At 51.7% G+C, this 25752-nt stretch overlaps 12 protein-coding genes across 13 annotated transcripts in view; 6 read left to right on the forward strand and 6 right to left on the reverse strand.

Moving 5' to 3' along the window:
• Positions 1 to 1633, forward strand: part of PHATRDRAFT_45998 (predicted protein) — a 3324-nt gene extending 1691 nt beyond the window's left edge. The window contains exons 3-4 of the mRNA XM_002180106.1: positions 762 to 897; positions 996 to 1633. Of these exons, the coding sequence (XP_002180142.1) occupies positions 762 to 804 (43 nt within the window). The 3' untranslated portion in view covers positions 805 to 897; positions 996 to 1633. The remainder of the gene's footprint in view (positions 1 to 761; positions 898 to 995) is intronic.
• A 631-nt stretch (positions 1634 to 2264) lies between these two features.
• PHATRDRAFT_35862 (predicted protein) lies at positions 2265 to 2885 on the reverse strand (the record flags this gene model as incomplete). Its single annotated transcript, XM_002180310.1, has 1 exon — positions 2265 to 2885. The coding sequence occupies one exon, from the start codon at positions 2883 to 2885 to the stop codon at positions 2265 to 2267; it is 621 nt and encodes a 206-aa protein (XP_002180346.1).
• A 992-nt stretch (positions 2886 to 3877) lies between these two features.
• On the reverse strand, positions 3878 to 5849 carry PHATRDRAFT_35863 (predicted protein; the record flags this gene model as incomplete). The annotated part of the gene is made up of 2 exons (XM_002180311.1): positions 3878 to 4451; positions 4612 to 5849. The coding sequence occupies 2 exons, from the start codon at positions 5847 to 5849 to the stop codon at positions 3878 to 3880; spliced, it is 1812 nt and encodes a 603-aa protein (XP_002180347.1).
• A 535-nt stretch (positions 5850 to 6384) lies between these two features.
• Positions 6385 to 7598, reverse strand: PHATRDRAFT_46000 (predicted protein; the record flags this gene model as incomplete). The annotated part of the gene is made up of 1 exon (XM_002180312.1): positions 6385 to 7598. The coding sequence occupies exon 1, from the start codon at positions 7513 to 7515 to the stop codon at positions 6385 to 6387; it is 1131 nt and encodes a 376-aa protein (XP_002180348.1). The 5' UTR covers positions 7516 to 7598.
• Positions 7599 to 8159: 561 nt separating this feature from the next.
• On the forward strand, positions 8160 to 10375 carry PK4b (kinase pyruvate kinase 4b). 2 transcript variants are annotated; one of them, XM_002180107.1, is made up of 3 exons: positions 8160 to 8414; positions 8599 to 8752; positions 8917 to 10375. In XM_002180107.1, the coding sequence occupies exons 1-3, from the start codon at positions 8301 to 8303 to the stop codon at positions 10254 to 10256; spliced, it is 1608 nt and encodes a 535-aa protein (XP_002180143.1). In that variant the 5' UTR covers positions 8160 to 8300; the 3' UTR covers positions 10257 to 10375. The 2 variants fall into 2 exon arrangements, with proteins under 2 accessions (XP_002180143.1, XP_002180144.1); XM_002180108.1 differs by having other exon boundaries at positions 8203 to 8752.
• A 381-nt stretch (positions 10376 to 10756) lies between these two features.
• Positions 10757 to 11719, forward strand: PHATRDRAFT_46002 (predicted protein). Its single transcript, XM_002180109.1, has one exon. It carries the CDS (start codon positions 10887 to 10889, stop codon positions 11580 to 11582), a length of 696 nt encoding a protein of 231 aa, XP_002180145.1. The 5' UTR covers positions 10757 to 10886; the 3' UTR covers positions 11583 to 11719.
• A 21-nt stretch (positions 11720 to 11740) lies between these two features.
• Positions 11741 to 12669, reverse strand: PHATRDRAFT_46003 (predicted protein; the record flags this gene model as incomplete). Its single annotated transcript, XM_002180313.1, has 1 exon — positions 11741 to 12669. The coding sequence occupies exon 1, from the start codon at positions 12581 to 12583 to the stop codon at positions 11741 to 11743; it is 843 nt and encodes a 280-aa protein (XP_002180349.1). The 5' UTR covers positions 12584 to 12669.
• A 288-nt stretch (positions 12670 to 12957) lies between these two features.
• On the forward strand, positions 12958 to 14274 carry PHATRDRAFT_27508 (predicted protein). The gene is made up of 2 exons (XM_002180110.1): positions 12958 to 13168; positions 13385 to 14274. Exons 1-2 carry the CDS (start codon positions 13106 to 13108, stop codon positions 14129 to 14131), a joined length of 810 nt encoding a protein of 269 aa, XP_002180146.1. The 5' UTR covers positions 12958 to 13105; the 3' UTR covers positions 14132 to 14274.
• A 184-nt stretch (positions 14275 to 14458) lies between these two features.
• On the reverse strand, positions 14459 to 16063 carry PHATRDRAFT_35869 (predicted protein; the record flags this gene model as incomplete). Its single annotated transcript, XM_002180314.1, has 1 exon — positions 14459 to 16063. The coding sequence occupies one exon, from the start codon at positions 16061 to 16063 to the stop codon at positions 14459 to 14461; it is 1605 nt and encodes a 534-aa protein (XP_002180350.1).
• A 709-nt stretch (positions 16064 to 16772) lies between these two features.
• On the forward strand, positions 16773 to 19523 carry PHATRDRAFT_46005 (predicted protein; the record flags this gene model as incomplete). The annotated part of the gene is made up of 1 exon (XM_002180111.1): positions 16773 to 19523. The coding sequence occupies one exon, from the start codon at positions 16773 to 16775 to the stop codon at positions 19521 to 19523; it is 2751 nt and encodes a 916-aa protein (XP_002180147.1).
• An 87-nt stretch (positions 19524 to 19610) lies between these two features.
• On the reverse strand, positions 19611 to 20707 carry PHATRDRAFT_46006 (predicted protein; the record flags this gene model as incomplete). The annotated part of the gene is made up of 1 exon (XM_002180315.1): positions 19611 to 20707. Exon 1 carries the CDS (start codon positions 20508 to 20510, stop codon positions 19611 to 19613), a length of 900 nt encoding a protein of 299 aa, XP_002180351.1. The 5' UTR covers positions 20511 to 20707.
• A 360-nt stretch (positions 20708 to 21067) lies between these two features.
• Positions 21068 to 25048, forward strand: PHATRDRAFT_46007 (predicted protein; the record flags this gene model as incomplete). The annotated part of the gene is made up of 2 exons (XM_002180112.1): positions 21068 to 24461; positions 24564 to 25048. The coding sequence occupies one exon, from the start codon at positions 21068 to 21070 to the stop codon at positions 23387 to 23389; it is 2322 nt and encodes a 773-aa protein (XP_002180148.1). The 3' UTR covers positions 23390 to 24461; positions 24564 to 25048.
• Positions 25049 to 25752: the final 704 nt, after the last annotated feature.

The raw sequence follows: 25752 nt of genomic DNA on the forward strand, positions 1-25752 counted from the left end.
GTGGCTGCTCATGACACAATAACTTTTCGTTGGATGTTACCGATACTATACTGACTCCTACGCAGTATTCGGTGATCATACCCATTTCCATCAGACTCCTCCCTGACTGCATCCAACTTTGCCTTCATAAAAAGAAGCGCACCTCGCATCGAAATCGAGCATGACGCCCTTCTATTTCCTGCCTTCGTGGCTACTTGCTGCTACGCTCCTACTTCAACGATCAACCCCAGCATTCTCCAAGTGTGGCACAAAAGACCCATCGCCCTTCGAACAGCGCTTAGATCAGATTCGAATCAAGCACTTAAAAAACTCACCTCAAGGTCGCCGATTGATTGCGGACTCTTGCGAAGATCTCTGCGTCCAGTGTGTAGAGGTAGACGTCTACTTTCACCTGAGCGCCCTTCCCGTTCCGACAGACGACGGCAGCGAACAGTTCATTTTCCCTCACCCCCTCGAGTCGGTGGCTCGTATCTATGCATTCGACACGACGGTGACCGTAGATGACTTTGCGTCGCTGCAAGATATCTACAACCTGATTGACACGAACATGCAGGTACTCAACGAGAGGTATGCGGAGTCTCCGTTCGTATTTACTTGGAAAAATGCAGACCCGGCCAGTGCCAGCGTTTCCGCCAATCCAGACATGGTGGACCTTGTCGTGGACACCTTATTTGATGAGAATGGCGTGGTTTCTGAACTACACACAGGGGATGCTAGCGTGCTGAACGTTTACCTGACGCATTCGCAATGCCTACCAACAGAGGAAGCCGACCCAGACACAGGCGAAGAGGCTCTCGACTGTAGCATTGTTGGTGTAGCCGTCTTTCCAAGCTATCAGCAAGCCAATCGTCGAGCCGATGGTGTCTATGTCAACTACAGTACTCTATCTGGGGGAGGGTACGTACACAGAAATGGCTCAAATCTCTCTGTGCCAGGCAAATGGTAGCACGCAACGACCGACTTCACTCACGCAATATGTCTTCCTTCCTTTCCAGCCTTCCGAGCAACGATGTTGGTCTGACTTTGGTTCATGAAGTAGGCCACTGGCTGGGACTGTATCATACCTTCCAGAACACTGGTGAAGATGAGGGTGCCGACCCATGCTCACCTGAGAACGGGAACGACTACGTTGCTGATACGCCTGTACAGTCCGCCTCGTCCCAGGACTTGTACGAATGCTCGTTAACGTTTTACGCGGGCGAAGAGCTCCCAGACTCTTGTCCCGACTTGGCTGGAAGCGACCCTGTGTTCAACTACATGAACTACGTCTCGGACGAAGAATGCTGGCCTCCTGGTGTAGGTGAATTTACGTGCGGACAGTATGAGCGCATGTACATGCAGTGGCTACTGTACCGCCAGTCCAACGAACCCTGCCAAGACAATGAAAGCGAAATAAACATTTTGATGGAGATCAGTGAACTCTTTTCGGAAGAAAATGCTTTTTACCTTACATACGTCGACACCGGTGAAGTGGTGCTTAATTCGACGCGTGATTTTGAAGTCCTTGGGCCTCCTTATCAAACTGAAGTGAAGTCTGACTTTTGTGCTCCCGTTGGACAATACTCGTTGATGCTCGTGGACAGTGCTCAAAACGGATTCCTGGACGGTGGATTTGTCGAAGTGACTGTCAGTGGCGAGCTGGTAGAACGTGTTTCCGGAAACTTTGGAGAAATGGCCACCATTAATTTTGGAAATACAGCCGGGAATCCAGGCACTGTCCCGAGTAACAGCACTCCCAGCCCGGCGACAGAAAGTGGTCCAACGCAAAGTCCTGTGATGAACAACCCGCCAACACTGAGCCCAGAGAATGGAACTGTTCCTGAAGGTGGTACTTCCCAGGTCAGCGATGCATCGTCCCATGGTTGGTCCCACACAACCATCAGCTTCGTTATTGGTTGGGCGATATTGTGTGTTGGAATTGTCCATATGTGAGAAGATTGATTTCTCATATGTGTTTGTTGAGTGTGAGACTGTCTGTACGCAATTGCTGAGGGTTGGGTGGAGAGTCAATGGACATGGCCTTGAAACCGGAAGAAAAGGCGCTGTGACGGAAAAACATATTCGCTTAAAAGTAAATCAATTAGGATTGAAGTGCTGGCCTCTTAGGCGTTCGTATTGGCATATTTTGTATTGCTCCTTCTACAATGGTGTTCCAAAACCTCAAACCGTATCCTCCGACGGGACGGCATACACACCGTTCAAACAAAATACAGTAGTATGCTATATTCGAGCTTTTGCACGCTCTTCCCTTTGAAGAGAATATCTCACTTTCGGGCCCGATTCTTCCATAATCCACCGTAGCGGTAGTGTGGATGATCCGCGTCTCCGTCGACAACCCCTCCACTCACACTTTTCCAGCAGCGTCCGCAGACCATTTCCCAGTCCCCCGAAGCGTCCACGACGCATCGAATGAGTAGATCCACACTCTGGTGGCACTGTGTGCATTCTTTTCGTCCGTAGGAAGGGTCGGCTCGCCCTTGACGTTGGTCACGGCGTTCAGCCTTGGCTTTCTTCTTGGCAGCCTTTCGTGCCGCCTTGGCGAGGTCTTTGGCAGTGTCCGATTCATCCCGATCGTCGCGGCGTGAGTCCTCGATCCGATCCGTTTCATTGTACAACTCCATCAAGAGGGCATCCGTATCGTTGGATTGGTGAGGTTCGGGTACGGACGTGTTTAAAATATCGCTGTCCGGGTGCGATTCTGCCGTGTCGTTGGATCGGTTTCGCTTGGCCTGCTGGGCTAGCGTCCGTCGCTTGGCGTTGCAGGATTTGGAGCAGGTGGTGACTTCGTCCCATACTTTCTCCCATTTCTTGCGCCAGGTATAGGGTCGATGACAGACAACGCACGTTTTGGTAGGCAAATGTTCCTTCTTGACACCACGCGGCATGGCATTCGACCGACTCGTACGAAAGAGTCTCGTGGTTGTCCGTGAGGCCGTGGTGATGGAGCTTTTTGTGGGAACGAATCGAGCGTGGCGTGCGGCCAATACGGGGGGCCGAACAAAGGCAGCCAAGGCCTTGTCTGCTACCAGCCAACCAAGAGTGAACGCCCGAATAGTAAAACGTGTATCTGGTAGGAAAAATGAATTGCAGCTTTTTCCTTGCGACCCATAACAAACTCGCCAAACAACGATTTCGTCACAGACGGCAATGCTCACTGTAAGCTTACCCACTGGATGTCCCGTGCCTTGTCCGTTTCGGCAACGTCAAGTGCTTGACGTTTTCCCCTTTTTCTATGTCACTGTCATGGCCACTGTTCCAATTTGGAGTGCGATGGATCCCGTCGAGAGGAGTGTAGACAGTGAGTGATGAGTCACAATGCTTGTCGGAACGAATCCGACACACTTTTTCTGCGTGTTCCATCACAATCAAGAATGTTACCCTACCCCCAAGACAATGTGTGCGAGGGAGTGGATCGATTTACACTCCCCATCGATTTTATTTCGATTCACACAGTAAAAATCATGGCCAATTCCAATATAGGAAAGCTGAGTATATCTGAATGTGGGAAACGTCGTCGTGAACCAACATTTCCGACGCGACACAATCCGTGATGGGTACCAGCTAGTACAGCTCTTAAGATAGCTAGATACCAGTTAGCTAGCGAACTACTACGTGTATAAACAGACAAATCGGTACAAACCAGAGGACATTTTCGACGAGGGATCGATCGAACACGAGTTGGTGGCTCGGCTTTCTGTTGGCCACCATTTTTTTCGCGAAAGAGGGTGATAGATATTCGAAGACGATTCTCGTGCCGAGAATATCGAATTGACAGTGAGGGTCTTGGCGCCGGTGGATGCCCTTGGACACGACTAGATCGTACCACAGTAGGGTGTCATTGAAGTACCAAACTCTCTACTAGATACATGGACACCGTTCAAGCTCTCCAACTCTCGACGCAAACACAGGATCGGTGTTTTAGAACAACTTCAACAACCTTTCCTTGACTCCATGTTGTACCCATGCCGTGCGGAAGGCTTGCCAACATTACCATCGCTGGACGAATTGTGTCTAGCTCGTGGGGTATGCGCCTGGAGACTGCCCGGGATAGGAATCCTTTCGAAAGGAGAGAATGTGCGAGATCCCGCTCACGTATCCGAAGGAGAGGAGCAACGACAGCAGTCGCACACACAGTGCGTCTGGACTTCGCGACGGCCCGTATGGACCGTGAATTTGTCCGGTTCCAGCGACGACGACCGCACGCATCCACATCAGATATGTATTCGCAAAGGAACGTGTGACGGTTCGGACGATTCCTTGGATTCAGAGTCATTGTCCTTTCCTCTATTACAACACGATCGGTACAGAGGAATCGGCTACTGTTGCAGTGGTGGTGCAACATCGTCCCAGCATGTCGACGAGCTCGCAAAGTCACCCACGCCATATTTTTGGGACGCTTCCCTACGATCGCTACTCCTGCCACATTCACAACACTTTGGAACAAATGGCGTCTGATTGTCGGAGTAGTCCAAACGATGCAATGTTGAGCTACCGAGCGAGACCGTTCAACTCTGACCTTTGTTACTACGGGCCCCGTGTGCATAGCTACGACACTATAGATCACCGCGCCGATTCTATCTATGAGAATTTCTATCGAGGCACTTGCATTACCTGGCCAACTGTTGCATGGCGCGTTTTTGCCGTTCGGCTTCCTGCACTTTGGCTTGGAGTTCGGCATTTTCGGCCTGCAGGGCTTGCAATCGCCATTCGGCGTTGTCAAAGCGTTCCAAGAACGTAGCCAATCGTGGATCGACCACGCTAGGTCGCGAGGCGACAAGTGTGCTGGCGGAAATCTGTTCGCTGTCCTTATTCCTTTTCACGACGGGGTCACTTTTCTTGGTGGCCACTTGAGCGGCGGAGAGCCACGACGTGTCGAAAGTCAGGTTTGTGTTCAAGGCTGTTGGTGTTTTGGGCCAAACAATTGGCATGGGGAGCAATACGACTGGTTGGGAGTCGTGCTGGGCCGGTGGTGGGGCGAGTGGCGCACACGTTGTGTTGATCGCTAGCTGCGGTGTAGGTTGTGGCCACAACGCGCGAGGCCACAGATCATCATTATTGATCGTTTCCGTTGTGCGTAGCTTCTTGGTGGGACGGGGTTCGATTGGCAAGTTGTGGACGATGTCTGGCACCACGGGCTGCTCTGGTGTATCCAAGAAACATGGTTTGAGTGGTGAAACGGGTGGATCGTGTGTGGGATTAGATATAGGATGAAAAAAGAGAGCAGATTGGCTCGTACAGTCGCTGGAAACCGAAAAGGCCAAGGAGTGCGCCCGATCGAAAGCGGGGGGAGGCGCCGGGAGAGCAGGAACCGGCAAGGTTTCGGGAGATACGTACGTTTTGCCGAAAGCAGAGGCAAATGTTGAATCGTGATCCGTAAATATTGGTTGTAAACCAAGCTGCATAGAATTGTCCCAGTCCGTCATATCGGGTAGAAATGGGCTCACAAGTGGCACAGGACTATGACGCTCGTATAGATAGCTGTTTTCGTTGTGGTTGGAGGCAGGCACGTTACTAGGATCAGACAATTGTTTCGAATCGAGCGGGAATGTGCGGTTGCTAATAGTCACAGAATTGGCGGTAGCCTGGGTCGTTCGACGAGTATTGGAATGGTGTGGTGATACGGCCGTTGCAGAATAGGCTTCCGCGTGGGCACGGATATTCTCCGGCAGGACGGAACCACACAGCGAACGCCATCCGATCACGACGTCGGATGGGAGCGGTGAGGTATCGTTGGGGTGGGAGGAACGCCGTGTATCCTGCATGTGGGCGTCCCTATGTATATCGTCGTCAGGGTGCCCTACCATGACTTGCAGAAAAATATCGTGGAAAGATTTGTTGGATAAGTCCATGCCGTGGTGCACGCGATGCAACGGAATGTTTGCAGAGGACGCAAGTGTCGTTACTGGAGGCTTTTGTCTTCAATTGTGTATCGGTTAGAGTAGAGGAGAGATGTGTGAATGTGTCGTTTCGGTCGGTCCAAACCTGGACAAAAAGATGGCGAGAATGAACTCCTGGATATTGTAAACTATCGGGATCTCTGAAAATGTCGTTGTGGTATCCAACAGTCTCACAACGTATGACGGACATATGAGTGCCGATAGGATTAGTGACCTGTGATAAAAAGACCAAGACGGAGAAACCAGCTACTTCCCTACCGACCCATCATCTAGAGAGAGCCAGCAAGTGCAGTCCGCCAGAACCATCAAAACAAACCTTGCGTTGCCGCGACACATGTGATTCTGCCTCACATAATGATAAAATATGAGGGCTTGCTTTAGAACATACGAGTTGCGAATTTTGGTTCCAAAATCCACAGAACGATAACAGTATTTTTTCTGTAGAACAAGCAGAATGGAAGATTATGTATAGCAGGCTCTAGTAGCTTCATTTTGCGACACAGGCGTCCTTTTTTCTCAGTTTGGCAGAGTCACGGTCAGCCATTGCTGTGATATTATCTGGGACTACTTCCCAGCCATCAACCTTGGGCGTCCCAAACGGGGCATACCATACAGTCCCGTGCCTATTCAAAAGAGCAGGGACAAGGGAAAAAGTACTCCTGGAAAGGATGAGAGTGCCCGCCATCATCATATCTCGCCACGTGTCCACCAAACTTGCACTCAGGCGCAAGTTGTATTGCCTGAAATTGTCCCAGGGCTCGTAAGACTCCTCTTCCGAGTAAATTGTGACGGTGCTATTGGAGGGAACATACGTATCAATCACAGCATGGTAATACGAGTTCGGCAAGTATCGGTATCGTTTCAGCAATCCATTTTTGGGGCACGGTATGACATCCCCACGGCGAATATGCACTGCCGTCTGGTGACCAGCGGAAACATTTTTCTCGGGATACTTTACCCTGGACCGAATAAATGCTAGCCATTCTCGAGACCACCGACGATCAACGTTTGCGTAACGACCTCGTTTGACTATGTCACTGATGTTCGTGGGGCAGGCGTAGGTGAGTTCGTCTTCGAGGCCAATAGCAGCAAACAGCTGCTTATTTGTCTTGATGCGAGCTTGGTTGGGAGCCTTGGAATCAGTCCAACAAGCGCCGGGATACGTCATATTATGGTGGAAAGCATACGAATGCGCAGCCAACATGTCTTGGATTACCGACCCTGATCTGTCCGTTCGAGCATTGGAGTACATGCCTTTCTTCCGCTTCTGCATGGAGTCGTCATTGTTGATACTGGCCGGGACCGTAGATGGAAATGCGTGGTCTGGTACGGACGATGGCGAGACTTGGATGGACTTGTTTGCTGGCGCTGCTTTCTCTACGACATTTTCTGTCGAAGGAGGTAGGGCAGCGCCTACTGTCAGATTGACTTCGGCCTCTGTATCTACATTGCTCCACGTTTCCGACGACGACGACTGTCGCTGCAACACATTGGCGAGCATCTCATCAACATTTAGAAGCGCGTACTCGCTCTGAAACTTTCCGAGAGTCGCCAAGACCAACGCCGACAAGCTTATACCTACCAACCGCACCAGCGATCCAAACGAGCGTACACCCATTCTCTCTTCCGAATGCTCATCTTACGTCTCGTTGAGCTTGGTAGAATGATTTGCGTTTGAACTTCTGGATGGATTTACTGTAATGTAGAGGTAATACAAATTTTGCTTCAAAGGTCGGCTACCTTTTTTGGTAACGTAAAAAATTTGAATTAGCAGTAAGGTAACTGGTATAAAGGATTGGCCGCTGAATGTCGCACGAATGGATCGCTCGCATAGAAGTTCTTGGATAAATAAAGGAGCGACAAATTAATTCAGTGTAGAGTCCAATAATATCTTCTTAAGTCGGTTTGAATCTTCCATCGTGTTCGCGTTTTTCCTTCCGGCGTACAAGGCGTCGTGTCGCCTTTCTAGCTAGTAGGGTTCGTTGGTGAACTACCCTGCGCGTTCCAAGAGGAATGGACTCTAGATGAAAATGCTCTCTTTATCTACCTTGTCATTTCCTCTGTTCACCGCGGAGTAGAGACGAAAAATGCCGACGACGAACGGCGAATCCCAAAAAGGATTCGGCATGCGACATTGCGGTGCCGGATGTTGTGGCCATGAGCGAAATTCGGCCAGTGTTCGGGATCGCTCGTGCGAGCCCGAGAGGGTGCGACAGCCAACCGGAAAAAGGGCAACGGGATCTTTTCCAAGTTTGTTACTGACAGTGATTGTGTAATAGTTCCACACTTTCTCTCCTATCCAACAATCGCTTGTCCTTTCGTCGTTTGATAGTTGTACACAACGTATAACAAGTATCCAGAAATATCTAGTGTTGATACAACGAGTGCAGTAGTGACCATAACATGCTTTCGAGCACGAGTACCATTCCCAAGCTAGACGGCGAGGTCGTCACGCTCAGCATCATCAAGAAGCCCACCGAAACCAAGAAGAGACGCACCAAGATTATTTGTACCTTGGTAAGTATTGGGTCCTCTGTCGGAGACTCAGTTGACGGAAGTGACCCAGCTGTATTTCATGGGCACATATCCTGCCGGAGTGTGTTATGCTGTCGTGTATCTCAACGGGCGTTATCGTTCGTATCTCGTCCTTACCATTACGGGCGCTCGGCTCGATCACTCACTGCTTCCTACTATGTTCCAGGGACCTGCTTGTTGGAGCGAAGAAGGCCTCGGCCAGCTCATGGACGCCGGCATGAATGTGGCTCGCTTCAACTTTTCCCACGGCGATCACGAAGGACACGGAAAAGTCCTCGAACGTTTGCGCAAGGTTGCCAAGGAAAAGAAGCGCAACATTGGTACGTACGAACAAACCACGAACATTCGTCTTTTGAGCGTGTACGCGTGTCTTTTTGTAGCTCTACCGGACGAAACAAATGGAGCTGTAGCGTGCTTCTGTAGGCGCCTGGTTTACCATCTTTCCTCACACCCCATTCTTGATTCCTTTCCTCATCGGCCACAGCGGTGCTCTTGGATACCAAGGGTCCGGAAATTCGTACGGGATTTTTTGCCGACGGCATCGACAAGATTAACCTGTCCAAGGGAGACACGATCGTACTGACCACGGACTATGACTTCAAGGGCGATAGCAAGCGTTTGGCGTGCAGTTACCCCACACTAGCCAAGTCCGTTACCCAGGGACAAGCCATTCTTATTGCCGACGGATCACTCGTTTTGACCGTCTTGAGCATCGACACGGCTAATAACGAAGTGCAGTGTCGCGTCGAGAACAACGCTTCCATTGGCGAACGCAAAAACATGAATTTGCCCGGAGTTGTCGTCGATTTACCCACCTTCACCGAACGTGACGTCAACGATATCGTCAATTTTGGTATCAAGAACAAGGTAGACTTTATCGCTGCTTCTTTTGTTCGCAAGGGAAGTGACGTGACCAACCTGCGCAAGCTCCTCGCCGACAATGGCGGTCCACAGATCAAAATCATTTGTAAGATTGAGAATCAAGAAGGCCTCGAGAACTACGGAGACATTCTGGAGCACACGGATGCCATCATGGTGGCCCGCGGTGATCTCGGTATGGAAATTCCTTCGTCCAAGGTATTTCTGGCGCAAAAGTACATGATTCGCGAAGCCAACGTTGCGGGCAAGCCCGTTGTCACTGCCACGCAAATGCTCGAAAGTATGGTGACCAACCCGCGTCCTACGCGTGCCGAATGTTCCGACGTGGCCAACGCCGTTTACGACGGCACCGACGCCGTTATGCTGTCGGGAGAAACCGCCAACGGTCCACACTTTGAAAAGGCCGTGCTGGTCATGGCGCGTACGTGTTGCGAAGCCGAGTCGTCCCGCAACTACAACCTGTTGTTCCAGTCGGTCCGCAACTCAATCGTCATTGCGCGCGGTGGCTTGTCTACCGGGGAATCCATGGCCAGCAGTGCCGTCAAGTCGGCCCTCGACATTGAAGCCAAGTTGATTGTGGTCATGAGTGAAACGGGCAAGATGGGCAACTACGTGGCCAAATTTCGTCCGGGCTTGAGTGTCCTGTGCATGACCCCCAACGAAACGGCCGCGCGGCAGGCTAGTGGATTGCTGTTGGGCATGCACACGGTCGTGGTGGATTCGTTGGAAAAATCGGAAGAGTTGGTGGAAGAACTCAATTACGAATTAGTGCAATCCAACTTTCTCAAACCCGGCGACAAGATGGTTGTCATTGCCGGACGCATGGCCGGCATGAAGGAACAGTTGCGCATTGTGACGTTGGACGAGGGGAAGTCGTATGGTCACATTGTCTCCGGCACGAGCTTCTTCTTTGAACGCACACGTCTGTTGGACTTTAACGACTAACTACAGTTTTGGACGGCGTGGTTGGCGAGTGCGGTCCCGTTCCGAGGTGATGTCCAATAGTTTGGACGGGCGCTAAACGTCGCGTGTCTTTAATTTTTTCTTAACATGGTTCTATATGGATTCTCAGGTAGAAACTATGATATTGCGGAACTCGCATCATATGGGCAAGTCTCGGTACTGCCGAGGTCCACCAGATAGCTGCAAATACAAGCATTGTGAGTCCAAATACATCTTTCCCGGCACAAGCGGAAATTGGTTCGTCAGCACAAAGTATAACTTTTGTTCTTCGCCATCTAGCTAGGTAGCTTCTGTCTGCAGTACAGGATTGGGTAGAGGGAGTCCATGTTGTCGTATCCTGATTGTCCATCGAGTCGTGTCATCGTCAGCCCGACGTAGTTTTTGTGTTTTCCACTACCATGGTTCTTCTTCGAGTTTCGGTTCGTGCACGAACAGTGATTGTGCGCTATTTTCTCTGTTCCCTCTCTAGGAATTCGGATACTTGGATGCATCGGTGCCGTCCGTAGGTATCAACGGTAGTATACGAACCTACGCTGTGAAACCAACAAGAGACACGCAGTAGCAAAATTGATTGATACGTACAAACCTGGGTTCGCGAACCAAAGAAAGACCATGGGAACGATTTTTGGCAAACAGACTGTAGCGGAGCCCGCCTTTGAGGTGTTGTATCGGCAGACGCAGCAGGCTTACGAAATCCGGCGGTACGCGACGCGTTTTGCGGCGTCCACTTCAACGGATGCGAACTCGGACAGTGCTCCCTTCAACGCTCTCGCTCGCTACATCGGAGTCTTTGGGACACCGGAGAATCAAGGCCGGACGGCGATTAGTATGACCGCTCCCGTGGTCAAGGAAGAATCATCGGGTTCATCACAACCAGAGGCCATGGCTATGACGGCGCCCGTCGTCAAGACGCCGTCCGATCCGAATGGCGAGGCTGGAATGGTGATGAAGTTTATTCTTCCGGCGGCGTACGACTCCATGGAGAAGATTCCGCAACCCACCAATCCACGCGTGCATATTGAGGAAATTCCTCCGGCGGTGGGAGCCGTGCACCGGTACTCGGGTAGTTTCGATGACGCCGTCTCGCGGAACAAAGCCCGATGGTTGGCGCAGCAATTGCGAGAGGATGGGGTGGATATTACCGAAGATTACGCCGTCGAGCACTATCAGTTTTGGGGATACAATCCACCGTTTACGCTACCCATGTTCCGTCGCAACGAAGTATGGATTGAATTGGACGCGACGCAGGTTGATCAGATTGTGAACGGCAAGGGAGGTGCGGCGAGTTCTACGACGGCCGTCAACTAACGCGTGGAGTGGGATTGACGGTGAGGAATACCAGTGACTATTGGCGTGTGTCGGTACGCTCGCGTACACCCGGCAGGTTTACCCATGCATTTATGTTACCTATCTATACCCCCCGGGAAAATATTCTGTTGCCGATACGCGTACTTAGGGTGTTATTGCTAGTCGCGCAAGAAGTTGGCCAGCCGCGTCATGGGTGGCAGGTCCAGCAGCGCCTGTGGATGGACCGCCGCCGAGTCCATATCGGTATCCTTTTCTCGTTGCGTAATGGCGAGTTCGGTTTGCGACAGTCCGTGCCGGTTTTGTTTGTCCATGTCGAGCTCAATCGCGGTAATCGTCGTTTGCAAGCTGGTATGGTGTGTTGGCAAGGCTTGTTGCGTTTGTTGCAAAGCCTGTTGCATGGTAGTCAAGGCTTGTTGCATGACACGAATTTTGTCGACGCGTTCATCCTGATTCGTGTCAGCGAACGCATGGTTGGACACTGCGAGGGGTACGCAGTGTTGGAGTTGCGTTTGACGACTGGCCAACTGTGCGGCGCGTTCGAGGACGGAGATTTGCAACGCGTGGATGCGGGCCGCTTCGTCGCGAACTTGCGTACGCAAAGCCTGTACGCGTTCCAAGGCTTCGACGTCGAGGAGTTCGGATTCCGCAAAGCCGTACGGATCATGGCGGGGTATCGTCCTGGTTGTGGTATCTATCGTTGTACCGGTAGCAGTACTACAAGTAGTGTCAGTAGTACCGGTAACAGTAGTAGTAGTATCTTGGTCTACGGCAAGAGTGTTGCGGTGCACGTAGAGATGAAAGGCTTCGTCGGTGACGGGTTGCACGATGCGTTGAATATGGGCGTGGAGACTAGCCTGTAAGGCGAGTCGCGTGGTTTCGTCCAAGGTCCCTTTACCAACACGTCCGTGATTGTGAAGGTGACGATCCACCGCGTGCAAGGCGGCGTCCAAATCAGACTCGGCGACCAAATTGTTGTTGCGTGCAGCGGCGACTTCCGTCATGCTTGTCGTACCAGTCGTAGTATTGATGAATGTCAAAGTGAATAGAGAGGCAGGCAATCACGACGAGGCAAAAGAATGGAACAGTATGGAGATTCACAGTCACGTGGGGACACTGGGTATTAGAGAGAATTCTGTCGGCGCATTGTCGGAAAAAAGCCGTTGCCAATGTTACCAAACACGCAATTTGAATTAGGATGACCCGGAGACTGAATTTATACCCGGAGATTGTTAGGAGTACGAACGCCCGATTGTGCAAAACTACAGAACCCCATAAACGGACATACACAGACCGCAAGGATCCGGAAGGAAGCACGCCGACGACTACGAGACCGTAAGGGGAATGGGACCATGGGAAACCAACACTAGGAACAACACACTAACAGCCAGATTACTTACCGTTACGGTAACAGGTTTGGCGTTGGTAGGCACACACAGGTATATCTGGCGCTACCCTGTTCTGGATACTCTCTCTATACATTTACAAATAGAAACAGTATCGACTAGTCACTCTCCAAGTGTAGCATGTTTCGCAATCAATACGATACGGATGTGACGGTGTGGAGTCCGGAAGGACGACTCTTGCAGGTGCGTGCGTTTGTTTCGTTGGAATTAGAGTTGAAATTATTGGAGCTGAAAGAAACATTGGATGCCGTGGAGCTTACGGCTTTAGTTCAACGACTCTGGAGTCTTTGCATTCTTGCCGGTCCCTTGCTTACTTACTTGCGTATACAATGCACACACTTTCACGCACGCACTATTACTCACTTCACACACTGACTAACAACGTTTCACGCTCGACAGGTCGAGTACGCCATGGAATCGGTCAAGCAAGGATCCGCCTGCGTAGGACTACGCTCGGACTCCATTTGCGTTTTGGGTGCGCTCAAACGTTCCGTATCCGAGCTCAGTAGTCACCAGAAGAAGCTCTTGCACATTGACGACCACATTGCCGTTGGCATTGCCGGACTCACCGCGGACGCGCGTTCACTCGCCAAGTCTCTCCAGAGCGAGTGTCTCAACCACAAGTACGTCTACGGGACGCCCATCCCGCCGCATCAGCTCATGGCCGACCTCGCCGACAAGCACCAGCGGACCACGCAAACCTACGTCCGTAGACCCTTTGGAGTTGGACTCCTCGTCGCCAGTGTCGATACCACCCGCCAAACACCGCACTTGTACCAAACCTGTCCCAGCGGGAACTTGTACGAATTCGTCGCATCCGCCATTGGCGCACGATCCCAATCCGCACGCACCTATCTCGAAAAACACGTGGACGACTTGGCCAACGCCACCCGCGATCAACTCATCGTACACGCACTGCAAGCCCTCACCGGATGTGTCTCGGGAGACGATGAACTCACACCCGACAACGGGTCCATCGTTGTTGTTGGAAAGGACATCCCCTACACCATGATTGAAGGAGCCGACTTGCAACCCTTTTTGGACCAGTTGGAAACACGAGAAACGCCGGACGACGATGATGACGGCGACGCACCCGACGAAGCGGAGAGTCCACTAGTGCCGGAGCCCCAAGCCATGGAAACCTAACTGGTGTCGAATCATACCCAGCTTTCTACAGGGCCTCCGAACGATTCCGGTCGGTAATTGGGGCGCGTTGCCGTTCCAGATAGGATTTCCAATTCACACTTGCCTACTAATGTAGGGTCATACCTAGCCTTGCAGTCTACACTCGTTTACTACACTTTCTTTACATACATATACCTATACACAGTCACATGCCCATACAACGGTGCCGTCACCACGAATCTCCAGCCAACGTCCACACAAACGTATACACACGCACAGTGTGCATCCAAATACAAATCCAACACACACATATATATAGAAAGCAAGGCATTGACCTGGTGGTCGCCGCTACTTGCCATTGGACAAGGACAGCAACTGCAAAGCCGCAATCAACGCATCACCATCCCCACCGTCGACGTTCTCGTCCGCTTTGGCAGCGGGGAGCGATGTTTCCTTGACGGGATCCTTCGCCAACGATACAGCCAGAACCTTGGAGGCTTTTGGCTGCGGTGTGGCATTCGACCCATTTGGTAGAAAAGTGTTGGGAGAGGACTTTACCAAACGCCGTGACGCGCGAGTCGAGACTGCAGACGGCCCCGGTGGCTTTAGGAGTTTCGTTAAACCACATTCGTTCCAGCGTGAGGAACACTTTTGCAAGGCTGTAACGGTTTGATTGATATTACTGATTGCCGAAGGTTGTATCGCGGGCTGGTTGTCGGCCGCTACTCGACGGTTGGAGTCCCAGTACATTGCCAAAGCTTGGTGAGCGTACTCCAAGCTATCACTCGCCCATGCCTGTGGAAGATTCTCCACGTCCCAGTCTAAACTGGTGTCGTTGGCGGCCGATAGTCCCCTGACGACGTGTTCCATACAAATGGGTAAAGCGTCCATACTGTAGCCGCCTTCCAGGGCAACTACCACGGGTGTGGTGTGGGTGCCTACGGCGCGGACAACACTGTGCGTCAAGGCCCGAAACCCCAGTGGTGACACGGAATTGTCCCCAATCAAATCTCCCCGAGCGGCATCCAGTCCACAGGAAATCAACACCAATTCGGGTTGGAAGGCGACAACGATGGGCAACACGAGTTCCGAGAAGGCGGCGGCGTATTCCACGTCACCCATGTGTCCTTGCGTCCAGGCCAGGTTGACGTTGGTGGCGTTCCGTCCGGTCTCGGTGGGTTTTCCGGTGGCGGGAAAGAAATGCTTGGCGACGTTGCTGCCCGTGTAGCGGTGCATTGACACGAAGAGTATACGTTCGTCGTTATAGGTGAGATCTTGTGTGCCGTTACCGTGGTGTATGTCCCAATCGAGAATGAGAACTTTGGTGGCGTGGCCTTGCTCAATCGCGTACCGCGCGGCCACGGCGACGGAATTCAAAAAGCAAAAGCCCATTTCGCGATGTTGACAAGCGTGATGTCCCGGAGGCCGAATCAAGGCCACGGCGTGAATTGCCGGTGGTGTCGCGTCGGTGTTGGGAGTCGCGTTTAATCGGCACACGGCGTCGACACAATTCAACAGGCCGCCACAAGCCAAGCGTGCGGCAGCAAAGGTCTCCTGGTTCCAGTACAAATCACTGTCGAGCTGGCTTTGTTCGACGAGTTCTTCCGCAGTCATACAGGCTGTTGCGGCGAGACGATCGTAGTGCGCCTCGTCGTGGACGGCGGTGATTTCGGCACGTGTGGCTAGACGGCACGGGAGCGGCAGAAAGGTGTCGGGCGGAAAGACGCTTTGCAAATGTTCGTAGACGCAACGGATGCGTTCGGGGTTTTCGTAGACGTACTCGGCTGGAAACGCTTTTATCCGTACGTCGTCTTGTGTTGGATAGACTGCGGGAGGTTGCCAATGTACCGGATGGTGACGGAGTAATCGTTCGTCGTAGCAGAGATATACGGGAGGAGGGCGACGATGATCCCCGTGGGCACCGTCCGACCGATGCACCACGAGATCGCTCATGGTGCCACTGCCAAGTTGATCGTCAACAGTCGATAGAGTCAATACCAGATACTCAGTTGCCGTCGCTAGGTAACAAGGAGACTTCCGGTTCTGGACGTGTGTGTATGTGTGTAGTGGACTCGGATGTTACCGCTGCTAGCTGAAAGGCAAGCATCACAATCAAACAATCCGTGAATTCTCTGCCGCGTGTGTCGGTAATTTTTGGGCGTGAACGGGAATAGTGTATTTTCGTACAGTTACATTGGTACCGTTATCTGACAACTCTGCAGACAGCTCCCGGACATCCCAATCTACTCAAGAAAGCACCGAAGGGAAGTCGACCGTGCTTTGGCGACTGTGTCTTCCCGAGTACCAACTATCGGTATTCACGCGAACCACGGTTCCAGTAATTGTCCGTCAGTTTTCGCTGGAGATAATTATACGACACGATGGTCGGTGTCACATTTCAGGATCATCCCATACCCCTAACCCTGTATAAAGCGACCTGTGCGGAATGACCCCATCGTCGGTCGCGCAAGGAGTTGCTTCCCTGTCCGCACCATGGCGCAATACTACTAGAATAGACAACAATGAATCAATAGAACGAACGTTGACTGTTCACAGTAATCAACAAACACGACAACATCATCATTGGAGAACACGAACAGTAACTGTAATTCGTAACCCAAACTCGACACCCCAGCGTGCTCTTTCCCTTTCCATCTCTACAATGACGGCGTCGGCGTCTCCCAACAAAAAGCCGCTGGTGACCATTCTGGAAGACCAGTCGAAGCCCGTTCCGAAAACCATGGTGGAAGCGCTCGAGAGTGACGACCCCGAGGCCGCTCTGCGTGCACTGTCCCTAGCCGCCCGTCACCAGGCCGTCGTGTTGACCCAGACTCTGGAACGCGACTTGTCTGGCTTCCTTACGGAACTTCCGGAACTCTTGACGTTGGGAGAATCGCATCCCGTACACAATACTACGGCTTGTGCGGATTCCATTCATCATTCCTTGACCAAGATTGCTTCGGGCGGATCGGCAGCTTCGCGAGAAATTCGGCTACTCGAGCAGGAAAAGGCCGAATTCGACGCGCACGCGGCAGCCGTACATCTCGCTCTCACCTTGCGTACGAATTCCGATCGGGCAGCCCGTGCCTTGCAGTCGCAACAGTACGAACAGGTTGCCCAGGCCATTACGCCTTGGCTAGCCTGGCACCAACAACAACAACAAGCTCCACCACCAGGTACCGATCCTCGTGCGACACACTCCGAAAACGACGATCCCGCAATGGATCCTCGTGTACGGGCGTACGCCGGAGAATACTCTCTACAACAGCTCAGCACAACGTACGAAACGACCAAAATCATACTCTTGCAGAATTATGAACACGCGGTGCAACAAGGGGACTTGCAGGCCCTCGGAAAGTACACACCTATACTCAGTTCCTTACAACTCGAGTCCGAGGCTGTCCGACTCTATTTGCAGTTTCTCAAGTCTTTGTTGCAATCCTCCATTCGGCAAGCTCTCGATCCAACGCACAGTCAGTCGCAGAATTCCAACGGGCCGTCCAACACTGTACCACCCTACGTCCCCATGGCCAAGGTATACAACGCTGCGGTACACGTCTTGCGCCACCACTTGCCCATGGTTTCATCCTACTTGTACAAGGCCCAAGGCGACGTGGCCGTTGTGCAGTTGGTACACGTCCAAGTGGAAGAAACCGTCTTGCCCATGCTGGAACGCTTCCAAAAATCGAGGGATTTAGCCTCGGTCAGCACGCAAGCACAGCGCATCGCCGCCGACTTGGAAGAACGCTACACGGGGCGGACAGCCGTCGATGCACACGACGCAGCGGCGGAAGCCGACGATGCCGGCTTTGGTGCCCTCGTGGGATCCCTCACGGACGTGGACGCAACTATGCAGGAAGTCGCGACCTGCTTGCAGCACGTCGAATCCTATTTGCGCTTTGTTCAGCATACCTGTGATCAAGTACAAAAGGCCCGCACTATGCGACACGAACAATCGTTCTCACGCGAATGGGAGAACGACGGTACGCCCGTAGACTTGATGGAAACAATTGAAATTCTGCCAACCCGCACCAATTTGCATCTGGCCCTAGCCGAAGTGGGTGGGCAGTATGCGAGTATCGAACGCTGCTTGTTGATGGCTAGTATGCAACGTGCCTTTCACGCCAGCGAGGACGACCCGCGATACTATCGACCCTTGGGCATGGCTTCCGGTGGCACCAACCACGGGAATGGCAATTCTTCCTTTCCGTCGAAAGCGCTACAAACGGCCTTGGTGGAGACTTGCCTGTACGCTACTCGACGAGGTACCCAACGTGCTTTCGCCACGGGACACACCGGAACAGCGTCGGCCATGACCAACTTTGGCGTGGATTGCCTCTTGGTCTTATTGGAAGTGTTATCGCAACGAGCGGAAGAGGCGGGAGTTGCGGTACTCAAGCCCGGTGACGGACTCCTGGCGGGTTCGGGCGGTATTTTCAACGCACACACGTTGTTGCGCCAAGGAACGCAAGTCAGTCACGCCGTAGTCAACGCTGGTGTGACGACTAGTGCACACAAGAAGAAAAGCACGGCCGCAGCGGACGATCTCCAACAGAAGCAGGAAGTGGAGCGAGGGATTGCCCGGGCCTGTGCCATGTTGAACGATTTGGAAGTGGCGGTTGGGCACGTAGACCAACTCGAAAGCGTCTTAAGTGAGGCCATCGCCAAGGGATTTCCTCCGAACACACACGACACGGAGCAGTTGCAGCTTTGTGTAAAATCGTTGGGTACCGTGACGGAACGCTTCCGCATGGCGTCCGACGGAACTGTAGAAAATCTCGAATCGGTTTTGAAAACGCGTATCCGCGCAATCGTTGGAGACGCCGTTGGTGGTAGTGGCGAAAGCTCCGGATTCATGGGTGTGGGATCCAAGTCCACAGACAAGGTGACCATGCGAATGAATTACAATTTAGACGAAGACGCTTACAATTTGGCACAACTGGGAGAGAGTTACGTTTCCCGTCTGTGTGTCCTACTGGACGAGCTTTTGGAACCGTTGCGTATTCACTTAGCGCCACGTCTGTGGGATGCGCTACTCTTTCAAGTCATGGGTACAGCGGCCAAGCGCTTGGAAACGTACCTGCGTAAATGCCCCCTGACGGCCTTGGGTGCCTTCTTGTTGGATGCCGATGTGCGCGATTTGGTTTCGTACACAAAATCGCGTTTGAGCGACGACACGGCGTCTTCTAATGTGGGCTTGACTAAATCCTGTCCGGCCTTGGCGCGCTTGATCCAGATCGCGAAACTTGTCTGTGTGGACGATTTGGACGACGTGGTGGATTTGGTTTCGGCCAGCAAACGCAAAGGACTGTGGGATTTGAAACTAGACGACACGAAAGCCTTTTTGTGTTTGCGCGTGGAGTTTGAAGACGAACATGTACACGAATTGTTGCGACTACCCGACGAGGCCTAAAAGGACGCATTCGTTTAAGTAGTAGATAGTCACAATACATACTCCCCATTATGTTGTTGTTGTAAGTCTTCCCGTCACGTCGTTGGATTAGGCTGCAGAGGTGGGAACGCTTCCTGCAGTTGGTGCGGCAAAACGTTGCGATAGAAAGGCCGCGACGGCAGTAGCCATTTTCGTTGGCTGTTCCAGCATTAGCATGTGGCTCGCCTGGTCAATCGCAATCAACTCGGTACCGAGTCGATTCGCCAAATCCTGCCCGGCCGTAATTGGCAACAATCCATCCTCGGCTCCGTGCAGAACCAAATGATCGATTGGTAGGTTCTGTACCAAGTCGACGTGCGCCCAGCAAGTATGCCGATGGTAGCACTTGGCGACCCACATGTCGTTGGCGTTGCTGTCGTTCCGGACTACGGTTTGTACGTCGGTATGGGAGTCGAGCACGGCCGCTTGGACAAAGCTGTTCGTTAACGAAGGCTGCATACAGCGCAAGACAAAGGTGGGCAATTTCATCAGCGGGGGACCACCATCGGCTAAGAAGGTTATGGTATCGCTCTTCAAGGCCGTCGATACCCAAACAATACCCACCAAGCGCAACTGGGAAGTGATTTGCGGCAAAACTTGCGCAACGATACTGGGACCGTACGAATGCGCGAGTAAGACGGTGGGTACCGATGAATCGAGTCGCTGTAGAACGGCCAACAAATCCGCCTCGGTTTCTCGATTATGGTAGGCGTCAAAGGATGGTATCAACGGTGACTTCCCACATCCCATCCAATCGTACGATATGCTTTGGAGCCATATATCGTTGGACGCTACCGCGTGATCCAGAGCGTGCAAGAAGGGTAGAAAATGTCGCTCGGTTCCACAGAGACCGTGCACACACACAAGCTGCAGGCGCGTGGCGCTATTTTCTTGTCCCATGGAGACTTGACGTACAAATAATGTGCGTCCCGGACGTACCGTTTCCAGTCGAGCGTAGATTTCCTTCATTTTGTGCCAACGAGGAGGGGAAAGGCAGCAGTAAACCTGGATGTGTGACAAAATGCAAAGTTTACAGATGCCAAGAGGCGATTGTACCCGTGTGCGGAATCGAATCCAAAGGCTACCTACAAACAGATGCAAGCATATACAAACATGTGTCCATGTTCATGAGTGATCCTCAAACTGACTGTTCTTGCGATCGTCCAAACCATTTGATTCTGAGTGTGAGTATACACGGATGTGAGCGAACTGTAAAACGAAAAACAGAGGAAGTTCCGGGAAAAGCAAACACTTTTCGCATATACTACCGACAGCCGTTTTATTCACATATCAATATATATCATTCGTACAACTGCTTTGAAAGTCAAGCTCAAAGTTTGTATCCGAACGACATTTCCGATAATTGTACCAATGTCACAATCAAACGGAATTCTTGACTGTGAATGTTGCCCGTCAAGAACCGAAGGGTACGTTTTCGGGGCCATGGAGAAAACAATCGTCAAGGTCTACCGGTATTTCGGTGCCGGTTTTTGGAGTCTGTAATTCCCGTTGCGGGTTCGTTACCCATGGTGGCTATTCGCAACCCATACGCCAAGCCGAAAGCTTCCTTGAAACGGCCAAGGTCGAGTTGGGACCGCGAACGGAGTGACTGCAAGTGCCAGAACCCATCGGAAAATCAAAACGACAGCAATGGTGATCGCTGCCGTGTTCCGCCACAACCCACAACGGCATCCGGCACATCACCATTGAATCGAAGACTTACCACAATTATGTCTGCGGAGAAGCCAAAGCAAACGGCCCAATCGACTATCAGTTCTTTTGATGATGGGGGCATCGATTGGGAAGCTGCCGTTGCCATGATGGAACAAGCGACGCCGGAATCGCACATGAACACCAAATCTCATTCCACTCTGCATTCCGGTCACGAAAGCGCCGTTACAGAGATTCCCATACCGGCAGCGTCTATTCCTCGGCACTCACCCAGCAAAAGTCTTATGTCTACAAAACGAGGTCCTCCGGATGCTGTCTACGAGCATCCGTCCACTCGACTAACATCTGATCCGACTCGGCTCAAGCCCCCTCCGCGACCTACGAATACAGCGTCGGTTCCTTCCCTTTCGTCTCGATCCTCTGTCGCTCTCCCGACATTAGCGTCCTTACGACCAGCTTCGTGGGCTGGCAACTGCAGCTCCGATCCCTCTTTGTTTGCTGTTTCGGTTTCTTCTTCGCCTGCCAAGTCCAAATCAAATCTGACAACGTCGTCGCCCTCAACCCACCCTCGGTCTCGAACGGCGGTATCACCTTCCATGCGCCCTTCTTCTTGGCAACGCACAGCGCCTCCGGCATCTCCAGACTCGGATGTTCCCAGTGATCCGCGACAGGTCAATCTTCCCAAAAAGCTGCAGTTTGATGTCGCGACCGTCCAGCCTGTGCAAGACGAACACCGACAAACGCTAGTGCAAAATGCTACCCTCTCCCAACCGCTACTCAATGGGTGGACGCTTTTTTCGCACCAAAAAAAGGCTATTCTCCAAGGATTGCTCATGCGGCGCATGATTCTCGCGCTCGACATGGGACTAGGCAAAACCCTCATTGGTTGTGTTTGGGCCAAGGCCTTTTCCAAGACGCTACAAACCAAAACAATCGTTATTTGTCCCGTCTCGCTTAGAGACGAATGGAAACGGACCGCAATCGAAGCCACAGGATTGTCCGTACAAGATGATAAGGACGTGCAGGACAACGTCAATAACGCGAGTCTTTGCATTGCCTCGTGGGGGAAAATACCTCGCCTCGACAAACACGACTTGGATCAGCGACCCTTTGTCGTCGTCGCCGACGAAGCGCATAGCATGCAAAGTATGGCCGCCTCTCGAACCAAGGATGTGCTTGTCTTGTGCGCACATCCCGCTTGCCGAGGCGTTCTCCTGTTAACGGGCACGCCCATGAAAAATGGCAAACCGTCCAATCTTTTCCCTTTGTTACAGGCCGTGTCACATCCGTTAGGGCGTCACCAACTTTCGTACGAACAGCATTTTTGCGCCGGCCATTCGGAATCGTATGGACGGAGTCGTCCAGTCTGGAAGGCATCTGGAGCTTCCAATCTATCACAGCTGCGCACATTGGTCTCATCGCATCTGTTGCATTTAACCAAGCAGGATTGTCTAAAAGCGCTACCGCCGCAAACACGTGAATTTCCGGTTGTTCCTATTAGCAGCCGTCAGCAGCTTGCGCACACACAGGCCTTGCACGATTTGGCCAAAATATATCGAAAGACGGGAGAATCCAAAAGTAGCGAAGCTATTTTGGGCGCCGTACAACGGGTACGTCTCGTTGCTTCCACAGCAAAGATTGACGCGACGGTCGAATACGCCAAGCGCATACTAGAGGCAGAGCCTGCCATTGTGATTTTTACAAGTTTTGTCAAGGTTGCACAAAATGTACACCAGAAATTGACTGATGCGGGTTGGCAAGGGTCTTGCTTGACTGGGGAAACGGTCGCAAAATCACGGCAAGCACTCGTTGACAACTTTCAAAATGGATTGACTGCGTTTTTTGTGTGCACGTTCGGCGCGGGCGGTGTCGGGCTCACTTTGACGGCAGCGTGTACAGTGATTCTGTTGGACCGGCCATGGACACCTGGCGACGCACATCAAGCTGAAGACCGCGTCCGACGTATCGGACAAACCAAACCAGTCAAAAGTTTATGGATGACCGCCTTTGATTTAGACAAGCAAATTGACTCCATAATTGAGCAGAAGAGTAAAACGGCGGCAACGGTGCTCTCGACAACAATGACCGGGAGCTCCAGCGATGCTACGAGTGAAGGCCCCAAATTGTCCATTTTTCAGCTTATCAAAGCTATTCTGCCGCCAAACGAATCAAATTGATCGAAAGAATAGACTGTCGATACCGGGAACATAAGTCAAACGGAGAAAGCTCAAATCGACTAATGTGACCTACGTACTTTGATTGCCGCACGCGGCCAGACTTTCCGTTTCTATATCTGTTGAATTGCTTTCGGCGAGTGTCATGAGCAAATCCTCAATGGAAATATTCTCATCACTAACTTTAATTATGGTCGACCTGATGGCATTTTTCATTTGGCTCGCTCCACATGTTCCAAGAATAAAGGGGGCCGTGCAAGAATGTGTACCGAAAATCTGGGGACTGAGAACTTGCATGAGCAGAATGATGGATGTCATATCTGGCAGTGAATAAAGCACCCTATGTGATACGAGTAGCTCTTGTACGACATTTGCATGACACTCATCGGAAGAGGAATGGGGCTTGCCATCCGAGCTGTACTTTTACCAGCGAACACAACCTGTCCCGTCTCTAAATCCGACCCTATCTAAATTTCCGATGCTATCCAAGGGAGAGGCCAGATGTTGCTCTGGGGTCAAAATCACTTCCGCAATTGCACACGGTTCTTATTCCTCGATCGATGTTGCTACAATCCGATCGGTCCCCCACCGAATTGCGTATTGGCTTTGAGAGAGCACACTTCACGAACAACTTGCGATTATCGAGATGCTACGGATTTGATTCGAGGAAATCTGGTAAGGGGTTGGTTTTCTGCGATGACTCCCTCTCTCGTGTCGCTGAAATCATGGCTGAAAGAAAGCGGATAGTCAAAGCACTACTAGCACTAGAGAAACTGTGGTGAACTCCTTGTTCGAAGTTGGCCTTTTGATTATGACTTTGTTACTTGTTTCCCCAGATTGATTTATCGTTTGTGATCTACGCCACACGCTCCATGTAAAAATCGTCCATGATTATATCGAGATCATGGTTAGGGTCCTCAACCTTGATGTGGAAGTTGCGAATTTCAGGGTTCCATTTGGTTGAAGCGCCGGGGAATTCAAAGACGGAGCGAAACTCATTGAATACATTGGCGTTCCAAGCTGTCTGATAATCTCCAAGAGTGAACGTTTCCAATCGCCAATTTTTGTCACGAAGGTAAATCGATACGCGAGGACAAAAGTCGGAGCCCATCTTGTCGGGTTTTCCATTTGGACTAACGCGACAATTTACTCCTTTTTCCGTGGTTGGGTCCACAAGACGAAATCGGGCACGTACTTCCCACTTGGAACCCGGCGGAGTGCATCCGTTATAGCTATTCCTGCTGACTCCTATCCCCACTCCGTCCCACACGCGACTTCGCTTGGAATAGCGCAGCGCAGTTTTTGACTTGTAACCAGGAGAGACAAGCGAGATGGATCCAGAGCCACGAGAGCGCCATTCCGTCAGCTTCGACTCAAAATTGTTGTTTGTGACCATGTTATTGCACCTACTATCCCAGGACCCTGGCTTTTGATCTCCGGGCGTCGACACAGGACTATTCACCTGCCCCCTTGTGGGAGCTACGGGTACTTCTCTGGGAGCTTGGACAGGTGCTCTCGTAGGAGCCTTCACCGGAGATCTTGTGGGCTGCTTACGCTCGATGGCATCCCTGATCCACGCTGTATCAGAGCAACTGGCTTTGCCTAAGGAATCGTTGGTATGCATACTACAATCGTACGATACCGTGTCGTCACCGCACTTGCGACAGGAACAGGACTTGCCATCGATCTTGACGTCGCAGACAAAATCTTCCAAAGATCCTTGAATGGTGGCACCGTTTCTCATCAGTGTTGTCCAAGTACACTCCGTTCCTTTGCAGGCTGCGCCCAAGTTAGAGCATCCATTGTTGGCGTCGTTGTAAGCAACAGGCTTCACATTAAATTCACATGATCCACTGCATTCGCATTTAAAGCTACGATCTATGGGAAGGTTTGAGCAATCGAGGTAAGAAGCGCGTGAGGCGCTGCTGGGACAAAAATAGCTTTGACGGCATGGAATACCGTCAACCTGGTAGCAAAACTCGTTCTGACAATCGCTCAGTCGAGACGCAGACGTGTCGCATGTGTAGGACTCTTCTACCTTGACGCCGGGATTCAGCGTACGAGTTCGTTTCACAACTCCTAGCCCGATGCGATCGAATTCCGCCAGCGATCGGTGTGGTATGCTTACAGCAGCTTGTGTCTGCGGCTCCAGAAATGTTTCGGCATCCACCGTTTTTTCGACACTAGTGCTGGAGCTGTTAGCAGCTAAGCTGGAGGAAGCCAAGTTTGCCGCGAAGGTCATTAGCAGGGGAAGGATATTCGTCAGTCGCACCATGGTGGTGAAACTTGTATCGTGATGGTTTCGTTGGGCTGAAACCTTCAGAAATGCTGGAAGTGTTGTTTTGAAATTTGTGAGCAAACTTTAG

This window comes from Phaeodactylum tricornutum, chromosome 8 (assembly GCF_000150955.2).
Source record: "Phaeodactylum tricornutum CCAP 1055/1 chromosome 8, whole genome shotgun sequence".
In the NCBI taxonomy this organism is placed as follows: domain Eukaryota; phylum Bacillariophyta; class Bacillariophyceae; order Surirellales; family Neidiaceae; genus Phaeodactylum; species Phaeodactylum tricornutum.

What these genes read in the sequence shown, in the direction of transcription:
- PK4b (XM_002180108.1), top strand. Translation starts at nt 8,473, where the DNA reads ATGGGCACATATCCTGCCGGAGTGTGTTATGCTGTCGTGTATCTCAAC. An exon ending in GGAAAAGAAGCGCAACATTG is followed by an intron (nt 8,753 to 8,916) that starts GTACGTACGAAC and finishes CATCGGCCACAG; the next exon opens with CGGTGCTCTTGGATACCAAG.
- PHATRDRAFT_46002 (XM_002180109.1), top strand. Translation starts at nt 10,887, where the DNA reads ATGGGAACGATTTTTGGCAAACAGACTGTAGCGGAGCCCGCCTTTGAG.
- PHATRDRAFT_27508 (XM_002180110.1), top strand. Translation starts at nt 13,106, where the DNA reads ATGTTTCGCAATCAATACGATACGGATGTGACGGTGTGGAGTCCGGAA. An exon ending in CGGAAGGACGACTCTTGCAG is followed by an intron (nt 13,169 to 13,384) that starts GTGCGTGCGTTT and finishes CACGCTCGACAG; the next exon opens with GTCGAGTACGCCATGGAATC.